Source organism: Melanerpes formicivorus, unplaced genomic scaffold (genome assembly GCF_026170545.1).
Source record: "Melanerpes formicivorus ecotype bairdi unplaced genomic scaffold, bMelFor1.0.p_v2 SCAF_12, whole genome shotgun sequence".
In the NCBI taxonomy this organism is placed as follows: domain Eukaryota; kingdom Metazoa; phylum Chordata; class Aves; order Piciformes; family Picidae; genus Melanerpes; species Melanerpes formicivorus.
The window spans coordinates 13,133,931-13,146,045 of NW_027142364.1; the positions used below are offsets into that span (position 1 = coordinate 13,133,931).

General features: G+C 45.1%; 1 protein-coding gene across 5 annotated transcripts in view; it reads left to right on the forward strand.

Annotated features, from left to right (window-relative positions):
- The window catches only part of ST6GAL1 (ST6 beta-galactoside alpha-2,6-sialyltransferase 1), a 49,078-nt gene extending 40,532 nt beyond the window's left edge, over nucleotides 1-8,546 (forward strand). For all 5 annotated transcript variants that reach the window (XM_068145425.1, XM_068145426.1, XM_068145427.1 and 2 more), the window contains 3 exons: nucleotides 2,789-2,890; nucleotides 4,326-4,500; nucleotides 7,104-8,546. In XM_068145425.1, the coding sequence (XP_068001526.1) occupies nucleotides 2,789-2,890; nucleotides 4,326-4,500; nucleotides 7,104-7,345 (519 nt within the window). In that variant the 3' untranslated portion in view covers nucleotides 7,346-8,546. The remainder of the gene's footprint in view (nucleotides 1-2,788; nucleotides 2,891-4,325; nucleotides 4,501-7,103) is intronic.
- Nucleotides 8,547-12,115: the final 3,569 nt, after the last annotated feature.

Below are 12,115 nucleotides of genomic sequence, written 5' to 3' on the forward strand. Positions count from 1 at the left end.
TCTATAATTTTCTTCCCAGTCTCTAGCACATCTGTGGAGGTGGGTGGCTTTAACAATAGAGTGGGGTATCTTGTGCATCTGTGTGCATAGGGAAAGACTGGCACTGACAGGAGGGGGAGAAAATTGGGATCCTCATATGAGAAGATGGGTGTGGAGGTTCCACAAGCTTGGTAGCTGTACTAAACAAAGACATTCTTCATCATTGCTCTGCTCATTTTCTTAGATCTTCACTGGTTCCTCAGTACCTCTTCCTGTAACGGCTTGTTTTCCTGCAGTCTTATGCAAGGCATTGATTTACCCTGGGAAAGCAGTCACAGCTTGGAAAAATAAAGGCTGGAGAGTGTGTGGGGGTAGTGCCAGTGTCATTCTGTAGGACACAACTCTCTTCTGCATAGCTGACCAAGGAGCAGAGTACCTACCAGAGTTCCTCCCAGCCTTAATTTGCAGTTCTCCTCGGCTGGCTTCTTGCTGTCATGGAGAGCACTCTCTGCTTTGGCTGTGTTTGCTGTTGTTGGCACTAAGGAGACTGCAGGGAGGAAGAGAAAGGAGATAGGACATCAGTGAAATGGAGTAGGGTTGTGATGGGAAACAGGAGTGTGTTTAGATTCCAGGGCACTGACTGTGGCAGCCAGCGAGAAGGAACTCATTTTGATATGGTTAATAAACATAACAGGAGGGTAGGGGCTGTATTAGCAAGATGGTTGCTAAACAGTGAGTTGGCTAAAGAACAAATGAACTAGGAAATAACTAGGATCAGTTTATTAATTAGAATTAAAGAAAAATAACTAGGATCAGTTTATTAATTAGAATTAAAGAAAAATGGGTAAGAGAAATGTCATGTTGCAATTTAATGGCTTAGAGAGAGTCAGTCACTATCAAACAGAATAAGTAAGCACTAAGGGTACCTGGGGAGTCAGATCACTCCAACAGGTTAAGTGACCAGCAGATAACTTGTAGTGCCAAGAACCATCTTTGTGGTGTGGGGAAGGTGGTGCTCTCCACCTGGTTTCTTATCCCTTGGCTTTTGTGCCTGTCCCAGCTCTTGAGAGGGTTGTGTACCTCTGCCAACTCACATGGCTTCATCTGGCCAACCATTGTTTTCCCTGATGCTCCATGTCTCTCACACAGAATCATGGAATGGTAGGGGTTGGAAGGAATCTCTGGAGATATATTCCAACCTTCCTGCTAAAGCAGGGTCACTCGGAGCAGGGTGCCTAGGGCCATTTTCATGCAGGTTTTGAAACTCTGCAGCAGAGACTCCAGAACCACTCTGGGCAGCCTGGTCCAGGGCTCTGGCACCCTCACAGGAAAGAAGTTTTTCCTTATGTTCAGACAATCCTGTCTTGAATCATCCTTTCACATTTGAAGAGTTCCTGACAGATTTCTACTCTTTAAATAGAAACAATGATATGAAAATAAAGGGCCCATATTCCTGCCCTATTCCTGTCTCCTTGCCGTGCTCCATCCCCACCCACCCTTAGTCAAGGGGTTGGGTGTTGCCAGCTGCCATGCTCTCACCTTGCTTATCCACAAACTGGAGGCAGTTCACACCTGCAGCATTGTACACTCTAGCTAACAAGTGGCCTAGATATTTTAGCTGCTGCAAGGAAATGAAACCCAGCAGCACACACAGTCAAGGCCAAAACATAATCCCACAGAGTGAAGAGCAGATGTGAGGAAACCCTTTTGGCTTTTGGAATAACTCATGTCTGCGCTGGCCAGAGTGCCTTTGTGCTCTGCTTGGGGTGACAGCCAGGAAGGCAGCCTGCTGCTCTGGGCAGCTGGGATACTCCAAGATAAATTGGCTAGCTCTTAATTAGGTCTGTGGAGACCATCAGGATGAATGGGAGTTGATTTTTATGATGATGCTTTTCTTCAGCAGATATTTACAAGCCATGTCTGTACAGGTTATGCTGTTGGGTGGGGAGAACAGGAGATGGGTCCCTGCCTCATTTGGTTCTGACTGCTTTTTTCTGCAGATGTGGGTTACCCTCAGGTGTCATGAGCTGTGGTGGTTGTGTCCATATTGTAGTGTGAAACTTCTCCAAAGAACTTGGTTTTGTTCCCTTGGGAAAGCCTCTGGTGGAGCTGTCTCATTCCACAGATACTGTCTCTAGCCCATATACTTTGCTGTCATGGTGCTTTCCTTCTCACTGGTGCCCTTAAGAGATTCAGACCTCCTTTGCCCAAGTTTCCTTGTCCAGCTGTGGAGAGATGAGGTGTGGGGCTCAGTGCAAGGGTCAGCTGGGGGTACTGTGGTCTCTCAGCTCTTGCACTGGTGGTCTCAGAGCAAGCTGGCCTAGTGCTGTACCTTGGCTACCTGAATTGGTGCTGTTCAGGAGAAACTGTTCACACAAACTGTCTTTGGTTCAAGTGGAAGTTCTCAATAAAGTCAACAGTGTGTTTGCTTTAGGCTCTTCCTGAACTGTCCTGGCAGCAACTGATGTTCCCACCTGCTTCTGGTACTTGTAGTGAAGGTATCATCATCATACAAGCTGGGTCACTCTGTGGGTCCTGGCCTTATTTTATTATTGAAGATGGAAAGCGAACACCTTGTGAAGCATAATGGTGGTTTTTCCTCCTGACTCCTCTAAATCCTGTGCTGTTAGATAGGACTGCAGCAGGTGCTGGAAGGGCATCTCTGGGGGTTGTGTTCTTGCCTGCATTCAGTGGGGCATGTTGAATAATAGACAGTGGGGCGGCTGTAGATGTCTTCAGGTATCTTTTACTGCTTGGCTGCCTGTTAATGCTGACAGCATATCGTATGTTATTGTACTTGTTTTTCAAGCTTGTAACTGTTGAAGAGCAGCAGTTCCTGAGGGAAGCACTATACAACACTGGAATCTTAATTGTCTGGGATCCAGCACCCTATCATGCAGAGATTCATGAGGTAAGAGTGAGTTTTCTGTAAGTAAAATCAGAGGATGATCTCCCTAATAATTGCTCTAAGATTTGCTGATGATTGGTGGTTGGATGTTTCAAGCACCAGTCAGACATGAGATATACTTGATACACTATGAATGGATTAGGAAACCCTCTGAAGATCTTAGCAAAGGTCTCCTCTCCACGTCAGCTAGACTTTCACTTGTGGATGATGCAATCCCTCTTGCATTTTCTTTTCAATTTGAGTACAAAGGGGCATTATCTGATAAGTAATGAACTTTGGAGGCTCAGGGTGAAAGCAGGTAGGAGTGAATGGTCTGGGTGAATGAGTTCTGGGCCCCTCAGTTTAAGGAGGATATCGAAACACTTGAACGTGTCCAGAGAAAGGCAACAAGGCTGGGGAACACAAGCCCTATGAGGAGAGGCTGAGGGAGCTGGGATTGTTTAGCCTGGAGAAGAGGAGGCTCAGGGGAGACCCCATTGCCCTCTACAACTACCTGAAAGGTGGTTGTAGCCAGGAAGGGGTTGGTCTCTTCTCCCAGGCAGCCAGCACCAGAACAAGAGGACACAGTCTCAAGCTGCGCCAGGGGAGGTTTAGACTCGAGGTGAGGAGAAAGTTCTTCACCGAGCGAGTCGTTCGTCATTGGAATGTGCTGCCCAGGGAGGTGGTGGAGTCACCATCCCTGGAGGCATTCAAGAGGAGATTACACGTGGCACTTGGTGCCATGGTTTAGTCATGAGGTCTGTGTTGATAGGTTGGACTCGATCCTTGAGATCTCTTCCAACCTTAGTTATACTGTGATATTATTTTGAGCTTCTTGTGTAACTGAGAGGTCTTTGCGTTCCCTTCTGTGGACTTCCCTCACTGAAGTTTATTATTGTGTCTATTTCCACACCTTCAAGAGACATGAGGGTGTCCTGTACAGCATGTTTAAGAGTCAGTAAAACCAAGAGGGGATGTTTTTAGCTGAGGAAAAAATACCTCAAAATTACCTTAAGAGAACATAACCCCTTTGTAAATGTTTTTACTGAAAAGGGAACTTTTAGAATGAAAATCAGCTCAACCGGGTTTAGGAGGCTCTGCTGGGGACACTTTCTTGCAGAATAGGGTGCTTTGTACTCCAGTGTGGGGAGGTTTCAGGTCTATAACATTTAAGGCAGAGTTCTCAGCATCATCTGCTATTGGGGTGTGCAGAATGAAATTACAGAAGATGCTGATCTCATTTGACAGTCCTTCATTGAGATTTGGGGGTTCCCTGGTCTATTAACTAAGTCAAGTCACCATGCTTGTTTGAGGTGGTGGGGGACACCGTGTGAGTGTGCATAAGGATAGCAGGACCTTCCCCCCCCCCAAGAACAGCATCTTCACTCATCCTTGGTTTTTGTTGGTTAGCAGAAAGAACTGGCTAGAAATAATCTGACTCCCTGTTTCTGTTTCACAGTGGTACAGAAAACCAGACTACAACTTTTTTGAAAGCTACAAGTTGTATCGTGGTAAACATCCAGAGCAGCCTTTCTATATCCTGAACCCAAAAATGCAGTGGCAACTCTGGGATATTCTGCAGGAGAATTCCCCGGAGCACATTCAGCCTAATCCGCCGTCATCAGGAATGCTCGGTAAGAAAATTACCCTTTAAACTTCTCCGTCAGTTTGCAGGCAGGAACTCTCCAGCATGCCTTTCTTTCAAAGAGAGCCGCAGATTTATGATGCTTATCAGAGTTGCTTTAGCGGTGTTTGTCTTATGCCAAAATTTAAGCTTCCTGTCTTCAGAGTAGCAGCTCAGTTGTGTTAAAGTAAGCGGTTTGCAGCACCCCTCTGAAACAGCGGTTGCAAACATGGCCCAGTTCCATGTGAAAACAGAAAAGCAGATTGCAACATTGAGATGGTCTTTAGGATTTCTAGCTTCTAGTGCCAGAGCAGTTCCCATGGGGAGCGAGAGGAAGGATACGGCTCCTGCGGGCTCAGATCTTGTCAAGCAAACAAATCTGGTCACTGCAGATGAAAAATAAGTGCTTGCCTCTTTATGCTTTTGTGGTAGTGTTAGGCTATGCCTTGAAAATTTTGCTACAGATTTTGAGCAGAAAAGTAGAACAATGTAAATACATCACTATTGGGTCTAAAAAGGAGAACCAAAGATAATTCTAAACCATTTCATTGGAGAAATATCTGCTCTAAGATTGGCTGTACCAAAACAATCTTTCCGCTTTCTGACCTTTTCTCTGCTCACTTCGTGCTCTGAAGGGAGACTAATCTGCTTCTGCTTGACCTTGGCTGCATTGTTTTGGTGAAGACTAAGCACTACTGTTTCTCTGCTCCTTTCTCCCTTTTGTACAGGGGGTGGGGAGGCAGAGGGACAGCTTCCCTGGTCGTCTTGTTTGTTACTTGTAAATATCTGTAGATATTGTAAATGCTGTATGTTTTGTACATTGTCATTGCATTCCATTGTAGATCGTAGTTTTCCCTGTAAATACAGCTTCCATTTGCTTTCAACTGAGCTGATCTGGAAAAATTAATGTTGGAGGCAAATCTCAACCCACCACAGCTTTCCATATATAAATATGGGGAAATAGATGTGTGTATGTATATGGAAAAATATATACTTGAAGACTTACCAGGGCTGTGTATGGTCAGACTGAGTAGTTGCCCTGAAAAGCTTGGTGATACTCCCCCTTCTTCAGCATGCTAACATCTTGTTTGTCAGCATGCTAGATCCAGTCTCTCAGCAAAGGGGCTCATTTTACATTCTGCTGTTGCAAAGCTTTTCCTTCTTACTGGAGAACAAATCTCGTGACCAGCTGAATAAAAAGGAGTGAACTTCTCAGGAAGTTCACATGTATCTGAAAACACAGCGTAGATGTATGGTTTTGTTTGCCACGTGGATGTCCAACTGCTGGGCTTCAGCCCCGCCTTTGCTCCTGTCTCTGCTCCTATCATTGCTGGGACACAGGCAGCCTTCTACCTCTGTTTAGACAGTCACTTCTTATTTTTCCCAGTCAAATATCCATTTTTGTCCCACAACCTTGCTCTTGCCAAGCATTGCTGTGATATGTGCAGAGCAATGTAGATCTAGAATAGATATAAGGAAGAAGGTGAGGGTCAGTCTCTTCTCCCAAGTATGAAGCAATAGGACAAGGGGAAATGGCCTCAAATTGTGTCAGGGGAGGTTTAGGTTGGATATTAGGAACAATTTCTTCAACAAAAGGGTTGTCAAGCCCTGGAACAGGCTGCCCAGGTAAGAGGTGGAGTTGCCATCCTAGAGGAACGTGGTTTAGTCATGACCTGGCAGTGCTGAATTAGCAGTTGGACTTGATGATCTTAAAGGTCTTTTTCAACCTAAATGATTCTATGATTCTATTTCTTGCACTTGAAATAAAAGTAACCAATAACTATGGCTTGCTTCTGATTTGGCCAGAAAGTTGAGAGGTCCATGCCCAGCACTGGTGGGAATGTCCTCAAGTGATTCTTGTGCCTGTCAGAATACGCAGGAGGGCAGCACTGCCTTGCTGTGAGGGAGCTGGAGTAGCCTGAAGAGCAGAAGCTGCTTGGTCACTGTAAGCCATCTCCAAGCACAGTTGCTTTCATATCTCCTGTATTCCCAAGGTGTGATGGTTTTAAACTAAAAGAGGGGAGATTTAGATTGGATATAAGGAAGAAATCTGTTACAATGGGAGTGGTGAAAACGCTGGTACAGGTTGCCCAGAGTGGTGGTAAATGCCCCATCCCTGGAAACATTCAAGATGAGGTTAGATGGGGCTCTGAGCAACCTGATCCCGTTGAAGCTTTCCCTGCTCACTGCAGGAGTGTTGGACTAGGTGACATTTAATGGTGTTTCCCAACCCAAAACATTTTATGATTCTCTGATAAGGGAAAGGTCTCAACATTATTTAACCAAGGAGGCTTGAGATAGGCTCTTTCGATCAGCTAATTGTACTGTGTGGTTGGCAGACACCCAGGTTTCTGTGAAGGTCATGAAGAACAGTGGCACCCATAAAATGGGCCCTTTGTCGTGGCTGTCTCTGTAAGCAATCTGCTGTAATAGTCAATCACATGTTTTACAAGAGAGAAAACAGCCCCATCTGGCCAGACTTGGCTTTAACCCCTCTCATCTGAACATTCAGAAAGGAAACCCTTCCTGGTTTGCCTGGACTGCCTGTATTTCTGGGATGTTAATCACTTCTCTGGTTTGACCTGGGGCTGTCTGCTTTCTCTCCCTCCCTAGGCATTGTGATCATGATGACGCTCTGCGACCAAGTGGATGTGTATGAATTTCTCCCTTCCAAACGGCAGACAGACATCTGCCACTATTACCAGAAGTTTCATGACCGTGCCTGCACCATGGGAGCTTACCACCCCCTCCTGTTTGAGAAGAACTTGGTGAAGCACATAAACCAGGGCACAGATGAGGACATCTATACTCACGGGAAAGTTACTCTGCCGGGCTTCCGAAACGTGCATTGCTAGTGGATTGATTTTTAGTCTGTTTAGGATTTTTTCTTGATTGTCAAAGCACTTTTTAAATCAGGGTTGTCAGATTTTGTTAGGTCTAAGCACTGGTGTGTTTTGACAGCTCTTCCATGTTGCAAAACTGGCTTTTAGGGACGTGGCTGCCCAACTTCTCCCAGCTGTAAGGCTGTGTTCCTGCATTGCGGTACGTCCACACTCTAGCTGCTTGAGCCACTGCAATAAATTTACTCCTGGAGGAGCCAGGCTCATGCAGCAGGTGGATATTTCTGTCTTCATCTCAATTAATGATAGTGTATGGGAGGCGCAGGAGATGCTTTCTAAGCAGAGATTGCACAAGTCAGATCAAATGCCAAATACGATTTGGTTTGCTTCAAAGATGTTATACCAGCCAAAATCCTGCTCCATTTTGAAATGAGGAAAGTAATTTCAAACTTATTCCTATAGTCCTAGGAGCTCTTTAGAACCAGCCTGCTTTATGGGAACATGCTCAAAGCTGTGTGCTGGGAAGCTAAACTCCTAGGCCAAAATGTGATTTGCTGTGTGCTGGGAAGCTAAACTCCTAGGCCAAAATGTGATTTTATGAACAGTTTGTAAACTAACCCTGGCCACTTCCTTTCAGGTTGTGAGACTTCTGAAACCACTCAGGTGGCAATTTTGGCAAAGGAAGAGGGAGGCAATCCACAGCTCAGTGATCCTTGAAGGACTTTTAAATCTTTTAGCCTTTTTTTTAAATCACTCATGCATTTTAGTGAATGTCTGCTTCTCCAGTACAGCACTGTACATGGTACAGAAGGAGCCTCATTTCAGAAGAAGTTTGGGGAAGATGCTCCAAGGCACAAGTGGAAGAACTGACTGGAAGTTGGTACCTCTTTCCAGCTCTCTGCTGGTCTACCTTTGCAGTTGTTGGCAAATCACTTGCTGGCTTGTCTCTGGTAACAGAAGTACCGTGTAGCTGCTGCTAGATGAGTTCCAGTTCTTGGCAAGCTAACTGAGGTTCTCTCTCAGCTGCTCTGTGCTTTTTCTGAAGAGGTGGGGAGCAAATGCATCACTTCCATACTTCATGAGCGGTGGGGAGGGAGAGTATGCTCTGCTGCTCATGCAGACCCACAGGCAGAACTGAGGGTTGTATTGATGTGTTTTGTGATGTCTGTAATGAAAGCTTTTTCTTCTTCTGTTTTGAATAAATCCTGTGAAGTCATTGGTCTGTTCTTGTTTTGATGAAACCAGTGTAAATGCTGTTGGTCCATGTCCATGGGGACTTGGGGTGGCCTTGCATCAGCACAGGAAGAGGTGGGAGGGAGCTGCTTCTCTGCCCATTTCGGTGAGTCTATGGCTCTTGTTCTGTCTTGATGAGGGGGCTGCTGTAGAGTGTTCTTCTAGCTCTGAAGCTGGCTTTCTGCACACCCATTTGTTGGGATGGATTGGATCTGTTTGCGTTGACAAATCACGTGTCATGCCATAGATATATGTAAAAAAATTTAGATCCTCACCCCGTTGCCCAGGAGCACTAGGACAAGAAGGTGATGAAGCCCATGAGCAGCTGTATCTGTGTTAGCATTCATTTTCACTCTTAAGGCAGGAAAGAGCTTATGCAGGAAAAGCTGATGGGGGTTGTTTGATAGAGTCGTAACAAACTTCTCTCCCTCTCCACTTAGTTTCTAACAGTCTGGGGCTTGGATTAAGGGCTTGTCTGCCACAATCATTTTAGAATGTGTTTAGTTGGGATTTGAATAACTTCTGCCTTTCTTCTGAGGCTTTCCCATTTGTTATTTCTCACACTGTTCATTTCTGCCACCTCTGCTGTTGGGGTAACTGGACCAGCTACGCCCTTAGCATGGGCTGCATAATGGATGGATGGTACCTTGCAGAGGAGCAAGCACAGCCCTGGGAAGGAATCAGTCTGCCTACTGTTCACCTGTGGGTCCCCTGAACCACATCAAACAGGCTCTCCAGGGTCTGTCAGAGCCATGGGTTACTTACAGGCAATAGTGTGACACCAGGCATGAAGTTTTTAATATGGTGCTAACAGTTTTAGCTAGAGCCAACATGTGATTTATTTAGAGTCTAAACAGTTTTACAGGAATTATGACAGAGCCTAAAATAGACCAGTGTTAGCTCTCCTTTTCTTTTTCTTTCTTTCTGCATAGATCCCAATCTAACATAAATTGCAAGTGATGACAAGCCTGGTATTTAGAAGAGCCAAGTTGAAGTTGGTGGGCAGGAATAGCTAGACTGTCACAAAAGCCTCATCCCTTCTGTAGTCTCTAACCCTCTCCAGAGTGTGAACAGCTTTCTATCCATGTGGAAAGCAGGAGGAGGGCAATGCTGTCCTTTCCATTTAGCCTCTCTGCTACTAAGTACTGGGAAAGATGCTTCGTAATGATATGGGAAGGGTGTGAAGGAAGGTCAGGAATTCTGAGGAGGAGACTGAAAGGATTGTTCCAGGTTTTTGAAGCAGGTAAGATCTCTCCTCTGGACCAAGGAGGTATTTTTGAATATTGCTTAGAAATGCACTTCCTTAACTGTAATTTCCTAACTCCTCCCTGCAGTGCAAACTAATCTATACCACTCACAGAAGCCACAGTGTGAAATACTGAAAGAGAAGGGAAAGGCAATGGGAATGAAAGGGAAATATTGGAAGGTGCTGGGAAACCTACAGCTTAACTTCAGAGCTACATCACCCCTGAATTTTCTTGACTTCATGTTTAAACTTTAGATTACCCAATATTCTACCTATTTCTGCAGCTGTGCTGATGAACTGGCCAAAGGTCTTTCAGAATGACAGTAGTTTGGTCAGAAAACACTGTCTAATGCTCTTGGGAGCACATATCAATCCTCGCTTGCCATTATGAAAACCTAGCTGATCCACGTTTCAACAATAGCTTGAAAGTCCTAGCATTCCACAAACAGAGGAAACCTCAACTTTTGTTAAGACTTGTGTAAGACCTGTGATAATCAAATGTTAGCATTTGTTTAAACAAGGCAGTAGAAACTGATATGTGATGTTAAGATGTCAGGAAGTGAAAGGCTTTGTTTCTCCACACCACATATGCACATCCATCTTACAACAGGCTCTAGTCATCAACGTGCAACATGCAATATGGGGCAAAGATTGTTCTTGATCTGACACTCTAACCAGAAACTGTTGCTGCCTATTTGCCTTTAGGTGTACCAGAGAGAGAGAGTCACAGAGTGTGGAGAAGTTATCTGGTAGGCCCAGAGCCCAAAGGAGGTGAGGGAAGGGCAGCTGTCAAGGGCTCATCACTGGACAAAGAAATATGTGGGCAATGTAAAAGTAAAGAAGGTGTGTTATTGGCAGGGGAACTTCGGACTTCATGGTCTGTGAAAGAGAGCTTTCATAGTCTGGGCTGACAAAACTGCCTGTGGGTGTTGTTTTGGTGGTGGTGGTGGTTTTGTTTTGCTTTCAGTAAAGGAAAAGGAAAAAAAAGGGGCAAATAGTCACAAAAACTCAAATTGTGTGTACCTGAGTCAACACATCCTTCCCCACCTCCCCAAGGAAAATGGAATGGTTGAGTGGGAACAAGATCTGACAAGACACTATTGTATCAACAGTTAAATGCATTCAGGCACTCTGTAAAGACAAACACAAGCCACCCCAGCCACACCACATACTCCTTTTGTGTTCTGTGTGTACACCCAGCAAAAGTTGTGAGCACAGGTAGGATGGCTAATTCTTCTCTGCTGTGTTCTGTGAAGTCTGATGCTCTTTCCTGGCACTGTGCATATTTGTTTTCACTTGTGAATTGTACTAGTCTGGTAGAGAACATGTTTGCTTGCTTTGAGTGATGATACAAAGCACAGCGAAGGAGAATCAAGCAGAATTGAGCAGGTGCTTTGTGTGTGTTTGCCATATGTATCTTAGATCCTGAGAAACATTCCAGAAACAATATGCCACAGGGATGGAAATGCCTTGGTGTATTTGTAGGGGAGATGACAGCGGGAAAGAGCTTGTGGGGGTGTGGGCATATGACCTGGTGTCTTGAGTTGCCTGCAGACAGCATATTCAGCATGGAATTGCTTGAAGACAATGATCTCACTGGGAGCAAGCTGGTACCCAGCTGACTTTGTGCCTAACTCCAGGGCTCTTTTTTGAAGACAGAACTTGCAAGGAAAAGGATGTACCCATTTCTAGCTTGTTTTCAAAATGTAGATGAAAGAAAACTGCTAAGTGGCTCTCTGCTCTCTAAATAGATAGCTGCTTCTCTTACTGAACTAAACTCAACAAGCTGCTTAGCAGTCTTGTCTTGTGAAAGGTGTGGAAAAGGGGTTCAATACATGAGGCTGTGACTGGTCATCCCAATAACACAAATGAGGGAGATCTGGTCTCTGCTGGGGTTGGTAATGCACAATGCATGTCATGCACAAATTGTCTGCTGTTCTAGAGTCAGGTCTGAAGGGCTTCGCTCGAGAGATTGTGCAAGAAGGTTGCAAACACAGGACCCTCACAGTGTCTCCACTGAAGAAGGAAGGCTGCCAGCTTTCATCATTCATCCAAGTACTGCAAAGTGCCTTGGATGTACAGATAAGTGGCCCCTGCTGCTACTTTCACTCTAGGATGTCGGCTCTGCCTTCAGGTGAGATCTCAGGACATAGTCCAACTGCTTTTACAGAAGAGCTCTGATGCAATAGAATCTTTGTGTCTTCATGTTTTGTATGAATTTCTATCTATTCACCTAAACTTTTTCTTGCAACTTCCTGTGTGGTAAAGGGAGAATTTCATATCAGCTGCATCTTTTGACAGCCAGG